At 42.6% G+C, this 25,065-nt stretch overlaps 1 protein-coding gene across 2 annotated transcripts; it reads left to right on the top strand.

The window, feature by feature from the left end:
• CASP3 (caspase 3) lies at positions 160 to 23,108 on the top strand. 2 transcript variants are annotated; one of them, XM_018041755.1, is made up of 7 exons: positions 160 to 258; positions 12,412 to 12,480; positions 13,901 to 14,025; positions 18,402 to 18,530; positions 18,843 to 19,018; positions 19,361 to 19,481; positions 20,780 to 23,108. In XM_018041755.1, the coding sequence occupies exons 2-7, from the start codon at positions 12,428 to 12,430 to the stop codon at positions 21,001 to 21,003; spliced, it is 828 nt and encodes a 275-aa protein (XP_017897244.1). In that variant the 5' UTR covers positions 160 to 258; positions 12,412 to 12,427; the 3' UTR covers positions 21,004 to 23,108.

Raw genomic sequence — 25,065 nt, forward strand, 5'->3', positions numbered from 1 at the left:
GGGCGGGGTCTGTGAGGGGGCGGGGTTCCGGTGGGGCCGGGCCTTGAGGAGGCGGGGTTCAAGGGCGGGCGGGGCGCGGGGAGGGGCGAGTCGGGGTCTGATGGACGTGTCGGGGCTGAACTGAGCCCTCAAAGCAGAGGGGCGGGTGGTGGGCGGGGCCAGGGGCGGGGCCTGCTCTGAGGGTCAACTCTGAGCGCGGCTGCGGCGGAAGCAGACCAGGAGTGGAGTCCCGCAGAGCTGCAACGTTGTGGCTGAACGGTGAGTGATGCCGTCGCGCCGTCAGTCCTGGGCTGGTTCCCTCCACCACCACCCCCTGCCTCCAAGCCCAGCGCCTGCCCTGGGGACCTGCAACGGCCTGCAGCTACCCCGAGGAGGAGACAGGATGCAGGCACGATCCGGCGGCGGATCCTTTGTTTTGCCACGACAGCGAGGGCGGGAACGAGCGCTGAAGCCCGCAGATGCAGAGATACGGGGCTGGGGCGGGGGACTGGAGGCCGGGCCGGGGGACGGTGATCCGGCTGCAGGAGCCGAGCCCCGGGGGACCGAGAATGAGCCGAGGATAGAGGCTGGATCGGGGGGTGGCGGGAGACCGGCCAGACAGCGGGAGGCTGGGGAGCGGAGACCTGGCGGCAGACGCCGAGCCCGGGGGACAGGTGGCCTGGCCGAGAATGGGGGGAGGGGGGGAGGGTCGGGAGACCCGGTCGGAACGCTGAAGCCTGGTAGCAGGAGGCTTGACCCTGGTGGCTGAGCTGGGGGAGGAGAGGCGCGGGAAGGCCAGGCGGGAGCGCCGAGGCTGAGTGGTAGAGGTGGGACTCGGGAGAGGGAGGCAGAGGAAATCGCAGGCTGAAATTTGAATAGGAAAGGTGGTGAGGAAGAGTGAGGAAGATGAGCGCGGTGGGTAGATGGCCTGAGGGCAGGAGCCTGGCTGGCGCTGTTTCCGAGGCTTTGGCCCTCGGGGCTTATCCTCCCGTTTCAGGCGAGGATTTGGCCTCTGCTGCCTTTGTCTAGATTTTTTTTTTCAGGTTGAAATGGTGTGACTCTGCTTTTCAAAGAGGTGATTTCAAGTGTATGCGTGGTCAGTCGCTCAATCGTGTCCAACTCTTTGCGACCCCATGGACTGTATAGCCCGCCAGGCCCCTCGATCTAGGGGATTCTCCAGGCAAGAATACTGGAGTGGGTTGCCATTTCCTCATCCAAGGGATCTTCCCTACCCAGGGATGGAAGCTGCCTCTTCTGCATTGGCAGGCGGATTCTTTACCACTTAGCCACCTGGGAAGTCCCAGTTTCAAGTATTAAACTCCCGTTCATTTTCAGACCTGAAGGCTTACATGAATCCTTCTAGCTCGTGCTGATGACTATTTTTCCTGGCCCAAATCCCTTAGGCTGTGATACTCCCACATCTCCTACATCGCAGGCTCTTTAAACGTCTGAATCACTTAAGGAAGCCTATGTGAAATCCCCTCAGCCCAAGTTGAATAAGAGTTCCTTAGTCACTCTTGTTTCCAGTGGGTCTGCTGTCAAACCTTCCCAAGGCAGCAGCCTCCTTCCCAGTTCTCAGGATGTGGTTCCCATACCAAAAACTGGGAACCAACCTTCTCAGCTAACTCTCCCGGCTCCTCCAGTTAGCGGCCAAGCCTCTTAGACCTCCTGAGATCCAGTGGATTTAGCCTTTTCTCTCCATCTCAGATTCAAGCCACCCTAGATGGACAGGGAGGCCTGGCGTGCTGCGATTCATGGGGTCGCAAAGAATCGGACAGGGCTGAGCGACTGAACTGAATTGACTGAAGCGCTCAGCTGGCTATAGGAGCCTCCTCACTGGCCTCCATTATGTCCCTGTCCTCTGCCCTTCTCCAGTCGCTGAGGAATCTTACAGAATAAAAATCCAGAAAGCTGTTCCTTTGCCCGAAGGATAAATCCAGCCCCTTAACAGTTAACAAAGTCAAGCACAGGTTGGCTCCTTGGTCCACTCTGCTGCCTTATCTGTCACAGCCATGCTGATCTCAACAGCAACTATCCGCTTCCTCGAACAGTCTTGCCTTCCCTCTCTCTTCCCATCACTACACCTTTCCTTGAGAAACTCCTGTTGATGCTTATGTTCTGATTCAACATTTCAAGGTTGCTGCTGCTGCTGCTAAGTCGCCTCAGTCGTGCCCGACTCTGTGCGACCCCTTAGATGACAGCCCACCAGGCTCCCCCATCTTTGGGATTCTCCAGGCAAGAATACTGGAGAGGGTTGCCATTTCCTTCTCCAATGCATAAAAGTGAAAAGTGAAAGGGAAGTCGCTCAGTCTTGTCCGACTCTTAGTGACCCCATGGACTGCAGCCCACCAGGCTCCTCCATCCATTGGATTTTCCAGGCAAGAGTACTGGGGTGGGGTGCCATTGGTTAAGTCTTATCTATTTTGTATTCCTTTTGCATCTGCCTGGTCCTGAGAGGAAAAAGAGTCATATCCTTTGCAGGTGCTTTTTACATTCTCTATTAGCTCCTAAGCAAATTCCACACGGAACTCTGGCTTGTCATCTTGTTCCTTGTCTTTCTTCATATCCAGGGCCTGGTACAAATGAATGCCAATACTACAATATTATGCTTTTTTTTTTTTTTTTCATAATTATGCCCTATCTAGAAAAAAAAATGTATTTTAAGGTTACTTAGCAAATTATAATTAAATGATGCATACTAGAAAGGAATGGTAGAGGTGAAATACAGGATTTGCTCTGACAGTGTGTGTATGCAGGATGGTGCTGAGCAAGCTGCATAGACCTGCCTGTGTCAAAATGCACTCTGCCACTTTGAATATATTAGAGTTACGTGATCTCTGAGAACGGAATGTAAAAGCTTAAACCATCCCTACCCCAACCTGCTGTTTGAGATTTGGTTTTGCTTTGCTCTTTTGCAGTGAAGGCTTTTGAAGGTTAAAATGTGTTTTAATGAATGAAGGAATGAACAGTAAGTTGGAGTGTAGCAATAAAACCTGTTCCCAGTAAGAAAGAAGAGAAACATTATATCTAGCTACGTCAGATTTGCTTTCACAATCCTGAAAAAAGAGGCCTAGCCTCCTTGCATTTTAAGAGACTGCAATCTGATAGAGGCAATTATAATTGATTTTAAGAGACTGACGTCTGATAGAGGCAGTTACAATGCTTCCTCACTGTTTTGCTTTCACACCTAATTTAACACAACCTCCTACTGCTTCAGCCCCTCGTGACGCTGAACACCAGTCTTTCTGTGAATGGCATTAGATCAGTTCTGGTGCCTAGTATGAGTTCTTTTAGGCTCTGCCTCAAAGATGGAAGCACTGGTGTTTGGATCTACGAGATGTAGAGTGCTTAGACTGTTAGCTACTGTTGTGCACGCTTGTAACAAATCCAAATAAAATGGAGGGGGATAGGGACTTGGCTGTCATAGACCCTGAGGCCACTTCCCAAAGGTAACACTTTCCTAGTTCATCCATAAATCAGGCAGCAGTTAATATACATACTTTGGAGGGTTATTATGGGGATAAAATGAGATAATGTCTGTGACAATGCTCTGTAAATCTCTATGTAATGTTATTAATTCTCCACCTATTTTGTTCTTCAAATTGTTTTTAGAGTATCTGCATTAGAGTAGAGTAAGACAAAGTTCCCCTGGTGGCTCAGTGGTAAAGCATCCACGTCCCAGTGCAGGAGATACAGGTTAGTTCCCTGGAGGAGGAAATGGCAGCCCACTGCAGTATTCTTGCCTGGACAATCCCATGGACAGAGGAGCCTGACTGGCTACAATCCGCAGAGTCGCAAAGAGTCAGACACAGCTGAGCACACGACGAAGTTCTCTTTTTTGTACTGTACATCGGCACCTGTCTTGTTGAGCCACTTTTGAATATAGTGAGCTTCGGGGCAGGTCACACACAGGGATAGATCTTATTCTCCATTACTTCAAACACTCAGGGTTTATGACACCCCCACACAGTTGGTGTTCAGTCAGTTGTTCCGGCACAAATGAATAAACACTACTGACCCTGGCTTTTCGCAGTTTCAGACTTTCTTTGGCAGGTGGTTGTAAAACTGAATTGTTTCTACAAAGGATTGATTTTCAGTGGGAGGAAGGAGGTCTTAGAGGTTATCTGTAATTTTTATAAAAGGCATCCCAGAGCCTCCATTCAAGGTTAATTTCATAATACTTAGCTCGGCAAGGACTTCCCGTTTCTTCTTCTGCCCCGTCAGGGATACCATCTTAGGATGGCATCAGGTGAGGGGATGCAGGCTCTTGGCGCTCAGTAAGCATTGTGTCCGTTCTGGCTTGTGGCTTGGAGTAGTGGGGAGCCCTCCTGTCTGTCTCCCTGGTGGTGTGGGCCTTGCCAGAAAAAAGGAAAGAATGGTTTTGTTTGTGTGGCGCAACGGAACTAAGTTTCTTCTATATTTAATTTTACTTGCCATGTGTGAAATTCCTCCTTTATTACAAAATAAATATTAACAATCTGACTTCACCAGGCCAAATGATAGTATCCAGTTTGGTGATTCTTCCCAAAGAAATGCAGGGACGAGTTAGGAAATTATTTCAGTAAAAGCTCTAGGATGTCACAGGGGAAATCTCCACTTATCCAAACTATTGTGAAAAAAAGAAAATCTTGTTTCTCTTTCACTTACCAAATCTAGAAACATGACTGCTTTTGAGATTTTTGTCCTCTCTCAATTCAGTTCAGTCATTCAGTCGTGGTCCAGCTCTTTGCGACCCCATGGACTGCAGCACACAAGGCCTCCCTGTCCATCACCAACTCCTGGAGTTTACTCAAACTCATGTCCATTGAGTCGGTGATGCCATCCAACCATCTCATCCTCTGTCGTCCCCTTCTCCTCCTGCCTTCAGTCTTTCCCAGCATCACGGTCTTTTCGAATGAGTCAGTTCTTCGCATCAGGTGGCCAAAGTATTGGAGTTTCAGCTTCAGCATCAGTCCTTCATCATTTGTCCTCTCTAGTTGGTAATAAATGTAATCCCGATGTTTTTCAAGTTCCTTGGCCAAAGTACCGGCCACCTATCTTGTCTGTAGGATCTGTAACCATATGTGGAACGCCAACTCTCCTGCACCATTGTACATGAAGGGACATGCGCATATGTGGATTTTGGTATGGGGGCAGCAAGGGTGGGGTGGGGAATGAAGGGGAGGTGGGTATCCTGGAATGAATCCTCCACAGATACTGAAGAAGGGCTAAATAATCTCCCCAGAAATCATAGCGAAAAGTCTTCACCTTTCCTTTAGAGACAAGCAGAGATATAGAAAAAACTGCTCAATGCTTAACAGGAAAGTTATTCCTATTTTGTAATTTTACTTTTAGAAGTAAATTACCCAGTGGCCCCCCAAACACCGTAACCATCATTCCTGTTTTCTTCATGAATTAGAGAAAGTGTACTTTATACTATTTCATTGTCCCTGCAGTCAGTTTCTATCATGTTATTTATGCTTTCTGTCTCAGTATTTCTAGGTCATGGATTTGTTTCCTTCCTTGAAATTAGTGATAGCATTACTCCTCCTAGGTAGTAGTAACATGGAGAAGTGAGAGAAGCTGACAGATCCTAGTTGGGACAGAGTCCTAAGTTACTTATCTGCTGTAAGCCTCAGTCAGCTGAACTATGAAAATGGAAATCACTATGCCTCAGAGCATCGTTGGAAGGACCTTTAGCTTTCGAATCATCTGGCTCTTATAGCTTCATTGGCAAGTGTTTAACGGATCTAGGAATTCAGAGGCTTGATTATAAGAGCCAGGTTCCAGGCTCCCACCTAATAGCAACTGGTCTACCTTAGAACTCCCCTAGGACTCAAAATGTGTTCAGGAATTTATCATGAGCACCCTGAACTGATAGGAAGAATTATATACTCAGTACAGTAAAAAGCAGTTAGTGTTAAGTCCATTGGTATGCTGCAATGTATTTTTAAGCCCCTATTGTGTATTTTTCCTATTTATGTTTGGTCAAATGACAGTGTTCTAAGAATTGAAACTCCTCGTCATTATACATTTTTCCTCCTTAGGGGACAATTTTTTTTATCCTTCTGAGATGAGATCACCACACCTAGAATAACTTATATTCAGCCAGGCATTCGTTAATGGAGATGAGGTCATACTGAGTTTAACCCTTTTGGTTCTGCAGAAACCAAAGCGCTGCTCCCAAGAGTGTGGATTAGATGCTTTCATGTGGGAAAAGCAGATGGTGACAGGCAGAAAGCAAGTGTCTGATGCAGTGAGGATTTTACTTACCATTATATAAATTTTCAATAGTCTATGAATAATAAAGGGAACAAAATAATACATTATAGTATTTGTTCCTGAGAAGTCCTTATCAAATAGAAAAATCCTATTCTAAGAGAATTCAGGTTTTTTTTTCCTTTCAGCCATCAAATACCTTATTGAAACAAAATTGTCTCTGATGTCTAATTTTGGAAATTATTAATTATAGTTACTTATATTAAGGATAATCTAGCTGAAACTTTTTTAACTTTTAAGAATGATTTGGTTAAAGAAAGTTGATTAAATGTGTGAAAAGGAAGTTACTACTTGAAAGTCACCTTATATTTAGATGAAATCTTAACCATGGTGTAAACCAAGAAGCCAAACACGGTTGACCCTTGAACAACAGAGGGGACTCTCCCCACAGTTGAAAATCTGAGTGTATAATTTATAGCAGGCACTTCATATCCACAGTTCCATGTCCGTGGATTTCAGCCAACCTTGGATGGTGTAATGCTGTAGATTTGCTATTTTAAAAAATCCGCGTGTAAGTGGACCTGTCCCATTCAAACCCCAGTTGTTCAAGAGACAGCTGTATTTTAAAACTCTGGAGAGCTGGCTGCTATGTAAATCTAAACCTCCTATTATCAGTCACAAGGATAGAATCACTTTATTCCCAGAGCTTTATTGATGGCAAGAAATAAAAAATTGTTAGAAGTTAGTATTTCAGTCCAATAATCACTCTTTGCAGAAGTATTTGGTAAAAAGACCTTAAGGCCTTGATCACTGATGGAACGTAGCAGGATTTAGGGGTTCCTGAATACATACCGTATACCCCACACTTGGCAAACTTACTCAGAGGGCCAGTTTGAGGCAAAACCCTGGAGCCAGAAAGACGCTGGCAGGAGCTCTGGGTTCCCCTTCAGAAATTATCTTTATTAAGTCTTATTTTCCCATTCCACTGTGCTTTCACTCCAGATTTTCCACAAGCTGGCTGGAAAGTCTTGAAATATAGATAATACTGCTTTCTCATGGATTACAATGTAATATCAATAAACCATTTGTTATGTATCTGCCTACGTTTCCACAATTACTAGCTACCCTGTACTGTTCTCTCAATCAGATTAACCAAAGCTTTATTTTTCAACTATGGGTAGATAATTATTTTGACATGCACTGAGGCAAGTTGGCCTCCGTATTTCTGGTTCGAGGAAGTTTGAGATTTCTCTGTACCTAATAATACATGTTTATTGTACGTATGGAAGAAAAAGAGAAAGACAGACTGGGATGTGATCCACAGCAGTCAAGGAAGTGTTTTTGCTTTCAGAAGAGTGCATGTTTTTGCATGTTCAGCTGCTCAGTCATGTTCAGCTCTTTGTGATCCTTTTGGACTGTAACCTCTCAGGTTTCTCGGTCCATGGGATTTTCATACGTAACATACCCTTATTATTGCTTTCGAAACAGGGCTGAGAGCTGAAATTGGCTAGCACAGTACTGGTTGATACAGTCCACCACTGTTGAAAGATATATTTTATAAAATAATCTGTTACTATTTCCTAACTTTTAAAAAGATGTTACAGAAAAAAATACAAAAACATTGAAGAAAATTAAGTTGCCAGTAAATCCATCACCCAGAGATACTTACTGTTAATAAACAGGTTAGAAGGTAAAGATGCTATATAACCAGTGTATTGGCTACATCGAGGCTTCACTGTTTCTCTGTCCAGATTTTCAATATTTTGATGAGTAGTGCATATCCCTTCTCTCCTCTCCCTAATCTCTAGATTAGGGTTACTAGAGGAAGTAGGGCCAGCGAGAGGTTTTGCTTTAAACTGTGTTGAGCTGGAAATGTTTGCTTCCTTGGGCTGCATTCTTAGCAGTATAAGTCTCCTAGAGCACACTTTAAGGCTTCTGTTGAGACATGGCGAGACATGTTATCAACATGTTCTCAGGAGGTAATACCAACTTGTGTCCCTTCCACTCATGTCTGGGCACGCCTGTCTCATACACCTGTACTAGATGTATGCATGGTTAGTTTTTGTATTACGTGGTAGGATGCATTTATTTATTGGGGATTTTTGTCTCTGTTTTCTAACGAGAGAGCAAGTGGATGTGATCGTACGAGGAGTGCCTCATCCTCCTTGCATCCAGGTTACCAGCCTTCATACTTTGTGCCACACAGTTTGTCCTCCTTGCACGACAATGGATGAGTCTTTCAGTTCAGTCGTGTCTGACTCTTTGCGACCCCGTGAATTGCAGCACGGCAGGCCTCCCTGTCGAGCCTTTACTTGTTCTTTGTTTAGTTGCCACGTCGTGTCCAACTCTTTGTGACCCCATGGACTGCAGCACACCAGGCATCCCTGTCCTTCGCTATCTCCCAGAGTTTGCCCAAACTCATGGCCATTAAGTTGGTGATGCCATCCAACCATCTCATCCTCTGTCGTCCCCTTCTCCTCCTGCCTTCAGTCTCTCCCAGGATCAGGGTCATTTCCAATGAGTCGGCTTTTTGCATCAGGTGGCCAAAGGATTAGAGCTTCAGCCTCAGCATCAGTCCTTTCAAAGACTGTTTAGGACTGATTTCCTTTAGGATGGACTGGTTGGATCACCTGCAGTCCAAGGGACTCTCAAGAGTCTTCTCCAACACCACAGTTCAAAAGCATCAATTCTTTGGTGCTCAGCTTTCTTTATAGTCCAACTCTCATATCCGTACATGACTACTGGAAATAGCTTTGACTAGACGGACCTTTGTCAGCAAAGTGATGTCTCTGCTATTTAATATGCTGTCCAGGATTGTCATAGGTGTTCTTGTTCTTACCTGAAGCCAATACCTCTCTCTCCATATGTGAACTAGATTCACAGACTCTCTCATTCATTCAAGAACTTTGTTCTTTTTCTCCTATTGCCTTATTAATTTCTCACTTTCTGTGGATGATTCTCATTAGCATAAAAGCATGCCTAAGATGGCTTGTCTTTAAAACCAGGCCAAACAGGAAGTGTCCTCTACTCCTGGTCCCACTTCAGCTATCATCCCCTCTCCTTGCCCCTTCACAGTAAAACTATGTTGACTTACTCATGTTGTGTTTATTCATTTTTTCTTTTCCCATTGTCTCCTCAACCCACTGCTGCTGCTGCTGCTAAGTCGCTTCAGTTGTGTCCGACTCTGTGCGACCCCATAGACGGCAGCCCACCAGGCTCCCCCGTCCCTGGGATTCTCCAGGCAAGAACACTGGAGTACCCACTGCAGCAACTTTAATCCTTTTAAAGTATAATTTTCAAAAGGTATAAAATTGGATGCTGTGTAAATATAGAATACATGTCAAATATCTTATTCAGTTAACTGATAATAGAACTAGTAGGATAAGACCAGTTCAAAGGAGACTTTAAACAACAAACATAGATATAAATGGTTGGAAACAATGAAATGAATTTGTTAGTAGAAGGGAAACTGGTTAATATCCTGTAGAACAATAAAGTGTTATTTGAGAGGGTCATCTTTTCTGCAAGTTGCAAATTAGTTATATCATTTAAAGACAAAATTTATTTTCACTGCTGTCAATAAGAGTTATTTGCATGGCTTCCCTTTCCTGTGGCTTAACTTCCTACAAGTTGTAAAATAGCCTAGTCAGGGAGTCAGTCAAAAGAGGACGCCCTGTACAAATGAACTTATCTACAGAACAGAGATGGAGTTACAGATGTAGAAAATGAAACTTACGGTTACCAGGGGGTAAAGGGCGGGGGCGGGAGGGATAAATTAGGAGATAGGGATTGACATACACACACTGGGTGTGTGCTTAGTCTCTCAGCCGCTTCCGACTCTTTGCAACCCTTTGGAATGTAGCCCACCAGGCTCCTCTGTCCATGGGAATTTTCAGGCAAGAATACTGGACTGGGTTGCCATTTCCTCCTGCAGGAGATATTCCTGACCCAGGGATCAGACCCTCGTCTCTTGTGTCTGCTGCATTGCAGGTGGATTCTTTACCCACTGAGCCATTGGGGAGACCCTATATACACACTACTATATATAAAATATGTATATATTTGAAGTCGCTCAGTCGTGTCCGACTCTTTGTGACCCCATGGACACCAGGCTCCTCTGTCCATGGGATTTTCTAGGCAAGAGTACGGGAATGGGTTGCCATGTCCTTCTCCAGAGAATCTTCCTGACCCAGGGATCGAACACAGGTCTCCCGCATTGTAGACAGACGCTTTACCGTCTGAACCGCCAGGGAAGTCATATATAAAATAGATAACTAATAAGGCCCTACAATATAGCATAGGGAACTCTCTTAAATATTTTGTAATAAGCTATATGGGAAAAGAATCTAAAAAAGAGTGGATATATGTATAATTGATTCTCTTTGCTGTAGCACAACACTGTAAACCACTTATACTCAAATAAAAAAAAAAGTTTAATCTTTAAAAAAAAAAAACCTATAAAATCAGATAATCCCTGAGCTTTCTCTGACGATTATGCCCAGAATCACCCTGCAGCTGGGAAAGATTGAGGGCAGGAGGAAAAGGGTACGACAGAGGATGAGATGGTTGGATGGCATCACCGACTTAATGGACGTGGGTTTGGGTGCATTCCGGGAGTTGGTGATGGACAGGGAGGCCTGGCGTACTGCGGTTCATGGGGTCGCAAAGAGTTGGACACGACTGAGCGACTGAACTGAACTGAACCCGAAGATAATATCCAGTAATTTCTTTTGCCTATTTCCAAGTCTTGGACAATTTTTCCTGACAATCTCTACTGTCCCCATAACTTTCTTGCCTAAGCTAATGGTCTTCTGTTCCCATCTGAACTGAACTTTTAGCGAGATTTGTAATGATCAAATGCTCATTGAAAGACTTCTGCACACTTTGGTACACCCCAGTTACCTGATGTCCTCTCATTTCTTATACCTCTCTTGAGTCTCTTGCTGGCTCTACTTCCTCTAGTAACCCTTTCATTGTCAGAGTGCCCCAGTATGTCTCCAGCCTTGATCTCTCTCTGAGTTCCAGACTCTTAGTTACCTATATTCACTGTTCAACTCTAGTCCTAGACTCCTTCACTAGGAGGGAGTCCTGTGGATGGGGTGTGTATTCTTTTAAGATTTCTGATTCTAGCATAAGAGTAAGGTTAAAAGTTCTGTTTAGGTTGGAGTTTTGAGATAGGCAGGGCTTCTAGAGGCTGGAGAAAGGTTGTTGTCCCTGTTTTTCTATATTCTTTATTTAAGGAGGCAAGTTAATGGTCATAGGAAGTACCTTTTGCTTTTGGAAAACCAGAGAAGATCTGGCAGAACTCCAGACAAATAGTGAGGGACTGGCTTCTCCCAAGGCAGCCAGGGGGAGAGGGAAGAAGAAGACCGCCATCATTAGCTCTGTGGCTGCGGACAAAGTCATTTCATCACTAAGGGCTGGATTTCCTGGCTTTTTGGGTTGTTGGGAAGATAAAAGATAAGATGCCTAGCACAGCACCTGCTGTGTAATAAATGGTCAATCAGTGGGAGCTGCTTTGACTAGAAGGACTCATTCACTGTGGAAGGTAAACAGAATTACCTGCTGGGAGAATGGAAGCAGGAACTGTAGTTTTTACTTCCAGGTTTCGTCAAGCCAGTCGACCACCTTAAATGAGAAAGTAGGGTTCTCGTGTCTAGTTTAAGAGTAAAGGTTTTGTGGAGGTTTGGAACTTCTGGCACCGAATCTCTTGGGAATCTAAGCATCATAAAATTGTGTTATGTGAGGCAGAATCTCTTGGGAATCTAAGCATCATAAAATTGTGTTATGTGAGGCATACCATTGCTATGGGAAGTTTTCAGGTTTTGTCTTAACTGTGTTGAACTGGAAGACAGTTCTTAACCAATGACGGGATCTGTTGCAGTAGAAACGAGCCGCGATCTGTATCTTGATCTAGGGGAGCAGCCAAATGTAAAACTGTATCAGGCCGCACACTTCTTATCTGTGCTCTGCATGCATTTCATAACTCAATTTAAAAGGAAAGAGAGAAAAGGGCTACATTGTGTGCACCTTTATAAAAGACTGTTGTTCTCAGGTTTAACTCAAACAAGCCTTGCACGACAGGGATGAACCTGGGGGGGGTGACGGTACTGCTGATGTGAAAATGTCCGTATAGCGCGTTTATTTAGATAAATAATCATTGGCATAATTAATATAATGCTGTGATCTTAGAATGACTGCTTTTAATTAACATCTATTTTCTTTATATTCTAGTAAATAAAAAGTATCCATGGAGAACACTGAAAATTCAGTGGATTCAAAATCCATTAAAACTTCAGAGACGTGAGTATTTAAAAGGAATCTCATACCAGCAAGGAGGGTGGGTGTGTGTAGTATGATACAGCAAACTCGGAGGAAGCAGAAAGAATTGGGGCTTTCAAACCAGAGAGGCCCAGATGACTTCTTACCTCACGTGACAGCTGTGTGACTGTACACATGTTAAATTGTCCTCTCTGAGTCTCCTTAAAATAAAACTTATATAGAATACGGGGAGGTTGAGGGGTGCCTGACCTGTGGTTGGAGACCCCTCCCTGGTAGTGGGATGACCCAGGAGAGGCAGATGCACCTTCTTGAATCTCTGCAGGATAAGAGGTTTGTGTTTTGGGGTGGTTTTTTTTGGTCTCCTGTTTATGAGTTTTAAGGCTAAGGTAAAATGCAGGTTCTCAGTCTGGGGAAGAATTGCCTAGTTACAGATTATCTTTCCCCCTTTTTTGTTTCCTTCCCAGTCTTCCCTTTTTGGAATATTCTGTTTATTAATACTTAAATAGATGGAGAAAGGGAAAAGATGAAACTCAAAACACTCTTAATTTAATCCATGGCTGTTATTATCCCTTTGGGATCTCTTGTGGTACATTTAATTCTAAAAGTTTCTTCTTGAGGTATAGTATTATTGTTCTGGACCACCTAGGGAATTATATTAATTTTAGTACTAAACAGTACTATTACAGCAGAGCTATTACTAGATTACTAATAAAGATTTTTGCAGTATTTGTTTAGCAAAAGAATTTGCCTAAAAATTAAACTATTGAAATGCAGTCTTATCTTAGAGGTAAGATTGGTGTTCCTCTTTTGTCTTTTTAAAAACCCTTTTAAAGTGATTTACACATTTTGCTACATTTTCCTATGATACAGAGTGTAAATTACTACTTTAGTCTTTTTCCAACAATTTTTTTAAAAATTGCATATAATGTGAAATACTCCTAGGCTGAGTGTATGGGATACATGAACAATAGGTATTAGTGTTTCGTTGTTGTTTCCTGATTCCTGGCCAGGTCAGGGGTCAGGCTTGTAGACTGTTCTGATCTCAAGTTTTATTGAAAAATAGCCACCCCCATTTATTTACATACTGTCCAGGGCCACTTCCACCAGCTGGATGAAGTGGCTAAGTATAAAATGTATTTAATGAAATTTTAATAAAATGTAAAAGAAAACAATATAAAGCGTGAACCCTGTAGCTCGACAGATGCTTTCAGTCTTGTGTCTTACACGGTCTGCATAACTGTTAGCCTCATAGTAATCACTTCCTTATCTGTGAAGTGGGTTTTTGTGAAATTTTAGGGAGGAGAAGCCTGTTGCATACAACCTGGCACATTACATTCAACACACGTTAACTGTTCTTATGTGTTAGAGAAGTCTCTGTTCATGCGAAGAGCAGCATTTGGTCACTTCTCTCTTTGTAAACTGTTGTCTGATTTACAAACAGAACGATCTTACACGGAAGCAAATCAGTGGACTCCGGAATATCCTTGGAAGAGAGTTACAAAATGGATTATCCTGAAATGGGTTTATGTATAATAATTAATAATAAGAACTTCCACGAAAATACTGGTATGTGTCATGATAGTTTTTAAACCTTTACAAGTATTTGTACCATTTATATTTGGTATAGTATAAAAAAACAGAATTCATGTTATTAGTTAACAAACTAATGACATAGAATAGCCATGAAGTAAAAACAGAGCCAGGATCCTACGAATCCTTCAACAGGAACTCTTAAACCTTCTTTGTATGATCAAAATCTCCCTCTTCTATCTGAACGTTGACCTCTTCTGCCCTGACTTCTCTCTCTTTTTTTTTTTTTAATTTTTCTTTTTGGCTGTGCTGTGTCTTCATTGGTGCATCAGGGCTTTCTCTAGTTGCAGCTAGCGGGGGCTACTCTAGTTGCAGAGCACGAGCCGTAGAGCATGCGGCCTTCAGTAGTTACGGCCCACGGGGCTTAGCTGCCCCGTGACATGTGGGATCTTTTCCAACCAGGGACTGAACCCGTGTTCCCTGCACAAGCAGGCAGATCCTTAGCCACTAGACCACTGGGGGTGGGGGGTGAAGAAAATGGCAGCCCACTCCAGGATTCTTGCCTAGAGAATTCCCTGGACAGAGGAGCCTGGAGGGCTGCTGTCCATAGGATCACACAGAGTCGGACACGACTGAAGCACCTTAGCATGCAAGCATGCATTGGAGAAGGAAATGGCAACCCACTCCAGGATTCTTGCCTGGAGAATCCCAGGGATGGAAGAGCCTGGTGGCCTGTTGTCTGTGGGGTCTCACAGAGTCGGACACGACTGAAGCAACTTAACAGCAGCAGTCCACCGGGGAAGTCCCGGGCCTGACTTCTGTGTAACCCTTGCTTCTTTATCTTCCTGCTCCCTCTTTCATGCTAATGGAAGGATCTCACCAAATAGTAAGGAGAAGTATTTTTCCTTTCCAGGAACTGCGTGAGGCACCTCACAGAAATCTTATTTAATTCTTCTAGCAACCGTGAAAGTAACCGCCATTCGTTACCGAAAGGTGAAGAGTCCTTGCACAGAGTCCCACAGACAATTTAGTAGCTGGACCTCTCGGCCTTGGTGTGCCCGACCCCCAGCCCGAGCTGGGAATCCACCCCTGTATCACTTCACCTCCTGGGCCTTTGTTTGTTCTGTTGACTTTGTCTTCCCCTGAAATGAAGACAGACTCCCCACCTTAAAGAGACCATATCTTTTTTATTCCTGCTGCCCCCTAAGCTTTGATCTGATTTTTTTCTCCTTCCCTAAGTCTTGACAACGCATGTTCTAAACTTGGCCTCTTCTTTCCATACCTCGATCGCTCTATAGAAATTGCTCTTAGGGTCACAATAGCCTGATCCCCAGATCCACGTCTCAGTCCCTGTACATGTCTGGCTTGAATCTAATAGCATATTTCAGAGGCTTTTTTCTTTTTTTTAAGAGTATATGAAAAATAAAATCCCTCATCATCCTGCTGCTGCTGCTGCTAAGTTGCTTCAGTAGTGTCCGACTCTGTGCAGTCCCATAGACGGCAGCCCACCAGGCTCCCCCGTCCCTGGGATTCTCCAGGCAAGAACACTGGAGTGGGTTGCCTTTTCCTTCTCCAACCCATGAAAGTGAAGTCGCTCAGTCGTGTCTGACTCTTAGCAACCCCATGGACCGCAGCCAATCAGGCTCTTCCGTCCATGGGATATTCCAGGCAAGAGTACTGGAGTGGGGTGCCATTGCCTTCTCTGCTCATTATCCTAAAAAAGCTAATTAACATCCTACTGTATTACTTGTAATTTTTCCTTAACAGTTTCTTTCAAACTTAAATTTTATCCATAACATGTAAGCAATATTGTATCCTGCTTATTCCATTTAATGTAACGTAAGAGTTTTTTGTGTTGTTGTATGGAAATTATATCTGCTATTGTAATGATTATATAATGTCCCATTCCCGAAATAGAGTGTTCACTTGACTTGCATAATTTACCATATGAATCAACACTGACTGTTCCTTCATTTTTTTCACTTTTAAATTGGTACTGTGATTAACTCTGAATTGGCATATTAATCATATTAGAATTTTAATTAAAGAAATTAGAATCTCCTGATTCACTTTAGGAGGCTATCTATCATAATGCTGGTGAAAAGGGGAAAAAGCAAAATTACACTAGAAAGATTAGCAGGATTGGGTGTTAGGTTCATTATAAGGAATGAGGAAAGCGTACTTGAAAATGAGTGGCTGAAACTGGCCCGTTTATATTGCTTTTGGCTCTAAGTTGAGAGGCCACCTTCAACCTTAGGTATTCTGACTCGCGTTGCTAATTATAATGCCCTCTTCCCATAGAATTTTACGTTGTTGAACTTACTGGGGTTTTGTGTTTTTCTTCCAGTTTTATTGAGATATAATTGGCACACAGCACCACATAAATTTAAGGTGTGCGGCATGACTGGACTTCCATGCATCATGAAATGATGACCTTAATAAGCTTAGTGAACAGCCATCATCTCATATAGATATGAAATTAAAGAAATAGAAAAAAGTCTTTTTCCCTGTGATGAGAACTTTTAGGATTTACTCTCTTAACAATTTTCGTGTATAATGTACAGCATTGTTAGTTACGTTTATCATGTGTACATTACAGCCCAAGTTTCCCAGGCAGCTCAGTGGTAGTTAATCCACCTGCCGATGCAGGAGACGTGGGTTTGATCCCTGCGTCAGAAAGATGCCCGGGAGAAGGAAATGGCAACCCACTCCAGTATTCTTGCCTGGAGAATCCCATGGACAGGGGAGCCTGGCAGGCTACAGTCCATGGGATCACAACACAACTAAACAACAGCAGCCTGAGTACTTACTTACCTTTAAAAGGGGTGGGCACATTGTTCAACTCTCTCCCCAAGATACTTTGGCCCATAATCTGACTTTACCTTTACAGTGAGCTCCTTTTCTGCTTTGAAATGGGAAGGTCGGGTTCTCAAAACCACCTCTGACAGCCTGGTGTCTTCTGTTCAACTATTAAGTGGCTCACAAACCAGGGCCAGAATTTAATTGCTTTGTCACACAAGTGCCCAGTGTTCCCTTTTCCAATGTCAAAACCTTGATGAGCTTACTTCTAATTTTGTAAAAATAATATATGGTGATAAGTTTCAGAAATTACAGATTAGCAAAAGAAACAAATTTAAATCATTCATAATCACACCACTCAGAGACAATCAACAATAATTTGGAGCTGGAAACATCTAGTTGTTTTTTTTTTTTCATATGTGTTACTGCTGCTGCTGCTAAGTCACTTCAGTAGTGTCCGACTCTTTGCGACCCCATAGACAGCAGCCCACCAGGCTCTGCTGTCAATGGGACTCTCCAGGCAAGAACACTGGAGTGGGTTGCCATTTCCTTCTCCAATGCATGAAAGTGAAAAGTGAAAGTGAAGTCGCTCAGTCGTGTCAGACTCTTAGCAACCCCATGGGCTGCAGCCTACCAGGCTCCTCCACCCATGGGATTTTCCAGGCAAGAGTACTGGAGTGGGGTGCCATTGCCTCCTCCATATGTGTTAAGTTTATCTGAGTGCCTTCCCCCTGCTATGCCTAATACTTTAGATTTTTAAATCTGAGGGCATTGTTCAGTCAGTCCATACATGCATGTGGAAGGTGCTCTAAGGGGTGAGGAAAGCCCAGGACTACGGGGTACAGGCCACACAGCAGCTGCAGAGCCTTGTTCGAGTTCTGCTGGACTCTTCTTGCTGTGGGTCCCACATCTCTGCAGATGAAGCCGGTCGTGATCATGGTTTCATGGTGGTCGGAAGGCTTAGAGGCTTTTGAACAGTGTTAATGTGGCCTAGTGGTTTATGGAGTTTTTTTTGTTTCCCCCGAAAAGATACGATGAAACTACTGATGTATCTTAGAATTGTTGAAAACTTAGAATCAAAGAAATAGTTGCTCTGAGTGTGTGAGGTGTGTGTTGATATATACGTCTGTGTATGGTGATGTGTGTGTGTTTGTGTATGTTTATGTGTGTGTGTATAATTTTTTCTTAAAAGTAGGATCCTTTTATTTTCTACTCTTTTTTTTTTTCTTTTAATAATAGTGACCATTTTCCTATGGCAAAATTTTGTCTACAAAATTTCAGTGGCAACATAGTATCCCATATTATAAATGAATTGTAATTTATTTAACCAAACCTCTGTTTTTAGGCATTTAAGTCATTTGTTTATCACTATCTAAGCAGCTGTGAAAAACATCTTTGTGACTGTAACAGAGAACACAGATAACAGATTATATCATGAAGTGTCTTGTATGCGAAGAAATGAAAGCGACTTAGTGTCACCACTGTCAGAATATTGAATTTTCTTAGCATTTGAAAGGAAGAGTTTCTTGTGGATTGTGTGGATCCCTGAATAGTTCATTTCAAAGCAGTTTATCTGTTTTTTTCATGCAATTAAAAGTAACTTTCTGTTCAAGGCATGGCCTGTCGATCTGGTACAGACGTGGATGCAGCAAACCTCAGGGAAACCTTCACGAGCTTGAAATATGAAGTCAGGATTAAAAACGATCTTACACGTAAAGAAATGTTGGAATTAATGAGCGACGGTAAGAAATAATGAAAAGAATGACCTTCATTGTCCAATGTATGTACAATCTAGCTATAACCTACATGAAAGTAAAGCATGAGCATTGTGGAACTAAAGAGTACACAGCCCTACTCTGTACATTTTATGTAAGTAAAATGAGTTATTCATACCGACTCCCTAGAGTAGTCTGAGGTGTGTTGCTCTGCCCCAAGCTGGGCTTACACGATCTCTTAGTTCGGTTCTCAGATTTCTTCATCTTACTCCCATACAGTACATATGAAATTGTTGAATAAAATTGCATTGGTTTTTTTGTCTATAAATGTTTTTCCAGTTTCTAAGGAAGACCATAGCAAAAGGAGCAGTTTTATTTGCGTGCTTCTAAGCCATGGTGAAGAAGGAATCATTTTTGGAACCAATGGACCCGTCGATCTGAAAAAATTAGCAAGTTTCTTCAGAGGGGACTGTTGCAGAAGTCTGACTGGAAAACCCAAACTTTTCATTATTCAGGTAATAGATAACTGAGCGATTTGGTTATTGAGGCTTCTTTAGGGATTAATTTACTCCATTGTGGATTATCCAAAGGATTTTTAATTTTTTTTTTTTTCCTTGAAGCTACTAAACTATTGCTACTTTTTTTATTTAAACCACTGCTTAGGAGACATAGCATAAACTTTAATTTTTAGACTTCTAGCAAAATGATTCTGAATAATTAACATCAGTTTTTATAGAGCCTTTGCATTTCTTAGGAATAAGTTACGCATTTATGCATGCACACACATTTTTTTCCAATAAATGTTTCTTTTCTTTTTTTTCTAATTTTTAAATAAGTGTTTATTTTCTAACCTCTAGGCCTGCCGAGGCACAGACCTGGACTGTGGTATTGAGACAGACAGTGGTTCTGAGGACGACATGGCCTGTCAGAAAATACCAGTTGAGGCAGACTTCTTGTACGCATATTCTACAGCACCTGGTAAGAAACTTACAGATACCGACATAGCTAGATTTGAAACACCGAAGAGTGTGTTCCAAAGGCTATAGGGATTTTGATATCCATAAAAAGCCACTGTGTCTTGTTTTAGGGTACCCTAACCACGGAGAAGTCTCAAAAAGTTGTCTTTAACCCAGTTTGGCTAGAAAATGTGCCCGTGTAAGAAAGCACATTTGCACAGTGTCATTCATGAACTTGACACCGCCTGGAATCCATATTATAATACAGGCCAAGTCAGAGCTTCGCCCACTTCCTAAAATAGGAGAGAGGTGTGTTTTCCAGGAATTCTTTGGGAGCTAGGAAACTGAAAGGATAAACATGAATACCATATGAGTGGGTAGAAGTGGAACAAGAGAAAATAAGGTTAAAAATGATTTATGGCTAGGTTATCAACCTGCGCTTTGTCTGTGGTTGTATTACACGTTATATGTGTGTGTGCTTGTCATCGTATAAATTAATATATATTGATCATGTACTTGTTTACTCATACAACTAACTCAGGGTGTGTTTGGAAAGTTTGGAAATACAGGGCAAGTGTATTCTTAAACAGTATTACATTTTTAAATATAGTTGATATGATTTATTTTAACCTCCAGGCATCTTTCAGTTCAGATTAAAAGCAATGGATCCAGGGACTTCCCGGTAATCCAGTGGTTAAGACTTGGTGCTTTCACTACTGTGGGCCCGGGTTCCATTCCCAGGTCCAGGAATTAGGTCCCCCAAGCCACTCAACGTGGCCAAAAACACAGCAATGAATCCACTAGTTTATCTGGGAAAAGAACGATAAATACACTATTTCCCCTTTTTGGACTTTTGAATATGCTATAATGTGTTTATTATACTCCATTCTTTTCCCTGTAGACAAATTTAAGACCCTCAAATGTATGTGCGTACATAAGCAGGTTGTTGGATAAGCCAATCATCTCACTGCAACACCATGCTACTTAAAATGATCCTTTTTTATTTCTTTGCTTTTGCATTTTCTGCCTATAAACCTGTTCTTCCCTATTGGAAGGGAAGCCCAGGAAGTAGAATTCTCACTCAGTGGTGCAGTTAGCCTGCAATTGTTTTCCTTGTCAGAAGCAGAGGTATATAGACAACATCTGCTTGGTTTTTGTTTTGTTTTCCCCTGGAACCAAAGTTATGGTATATTTTTCTTTTTATGGCTAATAATACCAATGCATGTTTATGTTGTTTTTTACCTTCATGAATATGTCACAATTGATTAAATCAGCTGACATCAACTATCTGTGACATTTTGGTTATATTTTGCCCTATAGGTTACTTTTCCTGGCGAAACTCAAAGTACGGATCCTGGTTCATCCAGGCTCTTTGTGAGATGCTGAAAAAGTACGCTCACAAGCTCGAGCTCATGCACATTCTTACTCGGGTTAACCGAAAGGTAGCGACAGAATATGAGTCCTTTTCCACCGATTCTGCTTTTCATGCAAAGAAACAGATTCCTTGTATCATGTCTATGCTCACAAAAGAACTGTATTTCTAATCACTAAAGACACGGATGATTTTTGTTTCTAACTTGTATGCCAAGTGACCAAACGGTGTAACTGATACTATATTTTCCTCTCACCTCTAAATCTAACCTAATGACCCAGGTGATAACTTTGAAACATGCCGCCTTCCTAGCAATAGAACTACTGTGCAGCTACCTCAAACACAGTTGGGTAGTTGAGACTGAGTTTAATGAAGATGGATCATGGAAATCATTATGAGAAGAAAATGACTGTAAATTAGCAGTTCTCTTAATTACCGAGGTTTAGTGCTGATGCTATGCTACACATTTTCAAGCAATGATGGAAAAAGTTAAACACTGCAGTAGTGTATTTCAGTCATGTGGGTATGCCACTGTATCAGGGAACATGCCATGGTTTTTGTCAAACAATAGCAGTGACGATATGGAATGAGGTATCCTAGAACTCGGTGGTCCATACGTGTGGTCTAAGACGTGAAGACCTTGATCTTAAGACAATGGTATTTTTACATCACCTGTTTGAGCTCATGGTTTTGTGATGTTTGTGCTGAGCATATCTTTGCTGTTTAAAAGAAATCATGTTTTAGCATTGAAAAAGAACTAAATGTTTTACTTGGGAAGGTGTGAGAAAACTAAGTTGACCCTGAGGGTAAATGCAGCAATCATAAAGGGCGACGGATTGAGGACTATAAGGTGCTGAAATGTAGCTGTTCCACCAGCTGCTGGGCCTCATGTGCCTGCAGAGTATCTAAAGGGCTCTTCTGTCAAAACCTCAGACTTGGATCACACTGATAAGAGCGTGAGTTGAAGAAATTCTGTAGGGACATACTAAAACACAACTTCAATAAACAGTGGGGTAGAAGGGAGAAACAGTCAGTCCGTCAGCTGGGCACTCCATAATTAGAAGATGATTCGAGCCTGACCATGGACACTGCGCAGTCTCTGTGTGGTGGGGTCAGAGCCATAGATTACTGCTTCAAGAAAAAGAATACGGGCTAGATTCTTCACAGCTACGGGTGTGAGTGGAAGATGCTCCCAAGGCAAGAAGCTCCAAGAAAGTGAATCAAATTAAACTTCTGAAATGGAAATTTTCCAAAGAGGGTAAGAGTCATCATAAAAATCCTAGCCCTCTAATTTTTATTTCAAATGATGGCTTTTAATTGGATGTTAAAGCGAATTCTTATCTGCCTTTCTGCAGATAGTCCATTTTATAAAATAGACTTGACATCACTACCACTGAGTATCAGTCCACTTCTTACTTGACGCTGTGGGGGAGGAGGTCTGCAGTTTTCAGCTTCTCAGGAATTGCGTAAATTAATGCTTAAGTACCTGAATATGGTTTACAAAAGGCTCTGAGTGTTTGGGGAAAACACTAAGGTTTCTCTTTCCCCTTCATGGCTAACAAGGTCTCAGTCACCTTTGCTACGCATGGGCATGGATGTGCCCAAGTGTGCACCTCACCACGGAACTTTGTCCAGGAGCTACGGTTCTCCCAAAGAACAAGTCCTGCACTCCAGAACATCCCTTTCTGCCATTCCTGAATGTCAGCCCGTAAAAGCAATTTCATTAGCATTTCCTCATTTTCCAGTGTAAGCAGTGAATGTGGCCTAATGGTCTGGACCCTCATCCATCCTTTGCAGAAAATGGGGAAAAAAATCATAGCACCCTTGGCAGTAAAATTTTTGAGCATGTTAACTTTTATTCTGTTAATGTTTACAATCAAGGGAGAATGATACTGTTATGATCACATACTTTTCTCTGAAATGCAAGAAGCAGGGCACCCAGGACTTGAGCAGGCATCCAGTCTTCCCTGCTTTGGTGCCCAGGGAAACTGAAGGCCAGAGATGGGACACAGACCGGGAAGGCTCTGAGCCTGCTTGCTCAGGAGGTGCTGAACCTTCTGCATCGCTGTAACCCACTGGTTCCCATGAGCTTTCTTGTGCTAAACAACGGTGCTCACATTTATAAATGAAAGCTCTTTGTTTTGATTGTGTCTGTAACTTTTTCTGAGTGAATGAAGCATGCTGTGGGATCAGAAGGTATGTTCCTATGTGACAATTTTGTAAAAAGTTTGTTATTATGCATTTCTATTTCCAAATACAAATTTTAATTTAAAATGACCAATGCGTTCAAGTTTCTGTTATTGTTTCTGATGTGCTGCTAATTGAAGTTAAAATATTTTTAACCAAGAGCTTGATTTGGGAGGACCAACAATGATGTGACGGGACCGTTTAATCAAACACTTTGAGATGGTGGTAAATTACCAAATAGGGTAAAGGAGCCTTCCTGTTCCCTCTAGGGCCCTCTCGGAAGGCCCTGTTTCTAAAATTACATAATGCCAGGAAGGATACTAAGTTCTCACAAACCACAGCCCCTAAATATGACCATATTTTTGTTTGTTTCCTTGCTTTGAGGAATGGGGAGTAGCAGAGTATAAAGGCTATCACTGAAATGAATCATTTTCTACCCATAAATTGTTAACAGGGCTAATGGGGGAGGGGAGGTATGGAATAAACCATTAATGTTCCCCGATGGTCAGCTCTGGGAGAGGTGTTATGAGAGGGGAAGAATTTCCCTCTTAACAAAGGAATATAAGTGCAAACATGAGTGGTTTGCATTTCTTCTAATATTTCTGTAGTAAACGTACATTACTTTTAAGTCAGAAAACTGAAATTCTTCTAATTGGGAATAAGGGATTCCTATTTCCAAGGAGTGGAGAGCAGCAGGAATAACTCCTTTCAGGCTGTTGCAGGAACTTCCCTGGTGGTGCAGTGGCTAAGACCGTGCTAGCAGTGCAGAAGGCTGAGGTTCAGTCCCTGGTTGGGGAACTAGGTCCTGTGTGCTGCAAATTACTTTTAAAGAAAGACTCTGTTAAAGCTGTAGTTTTGTAGTACATTGACAGTTGATCCCGTTCTTTGTGGTTGTTTAGTCACTAAGTCATGTCCAACTGTTTTGCAACCCCAATGGGCGATGGCCCTCCAGGTTCCTCTGTCCATGGGATTTCCTAGGCAAGAATACTGGAGTGCATTGCCATTTCCTTCTCTGGGGAATCTTCCCCACCGACCCAGGGATCAAACCCACATCTTCTGAATTGCCAGGCCAATGCTTTACCACTGAGCCACCAGGAAAGCCCTGAGCCCATTCTAATCTCTGCTAAATAAAAAAGGCTAAAAAGAAAAAGACCAAGAACCTGATAGAAAAAGGAACCAAGGGCCGTGAACGGATAGTTCACAGAAAAAGAAAGACCAAATATCCTTTACACCTCAGAAGAAGAGATTAATCATCTTAATAAGAGAAATGCAAATTAAGGTATCATTCATCACCTGTGAGACTGACAAAAATCCTCAAGTGTGATAACACTATGTTGGCTGAGCTGTGGGGAAATGTATTCTCCCACTGGTAAGAGTGCAAAATGTTGGGGGGAGAATCCAGCAATAGCTGTCTAATCATTTACTCTTGAAGTAGCAAGCATGGGTCTTAAAATTCAAACTAACCTGTCCACGTATAAAAGTATATACACAATTCTTCATTGCAACATTGTTTTCATGGTACAAAATGGCAGCAACCCAACTGTAAAAAAAGATATAGCCGCGCAGTGGAACACAATTTGCTGTAAAACAGAATGAGGAGAATCCTCTTAAACTGATGGGCAAGGATCAGCGTGCCTGAGGAGGTGGGAAAGAACGAAACACAGAACGCTATAGACAGTAGGATGTAGTTTGTATAAAAAAGGAATGGGGGTGGGAGGGTATAAGAGTAGGCATAAAGTGAGGAATGGATAAAGATACATGCATGTATATGCACACACACATGCAATGGAATATTACTCGGCCATTAAAAGGATTGAAAATGCCATTTGCAGCAATATGGATGGACCTAGAGATTGTCGTGCTGAGTGAAGTAAGAGAAACAGAAATAGTGAGTGACATCCCAAATATGCAAAATCTAAAAAGAAATGATACAATGAGCATATTTACAAATAGAAACAGAGAACGAACTTTCAGTTGCCTGAGGGGAAGGGTGGGGGGAAGAGACGGGTAGTTTCCGGTGGACATGTACACGCTGCTGTACTTAAAA

This window comes from Capra hircus, chromosome 27 (genome assembly GCF_001704415.2).
Source record: "Capra hircus breed San Clemente chromosome 27, ASM170441v1, whole genome shotgun sequence".
NCBI classification, from domain to species: Eukaryota; Metazoa; Chordata; class Mammalia; order Artiodactyla; family Bovidae; genus Capra; species Capra hircus.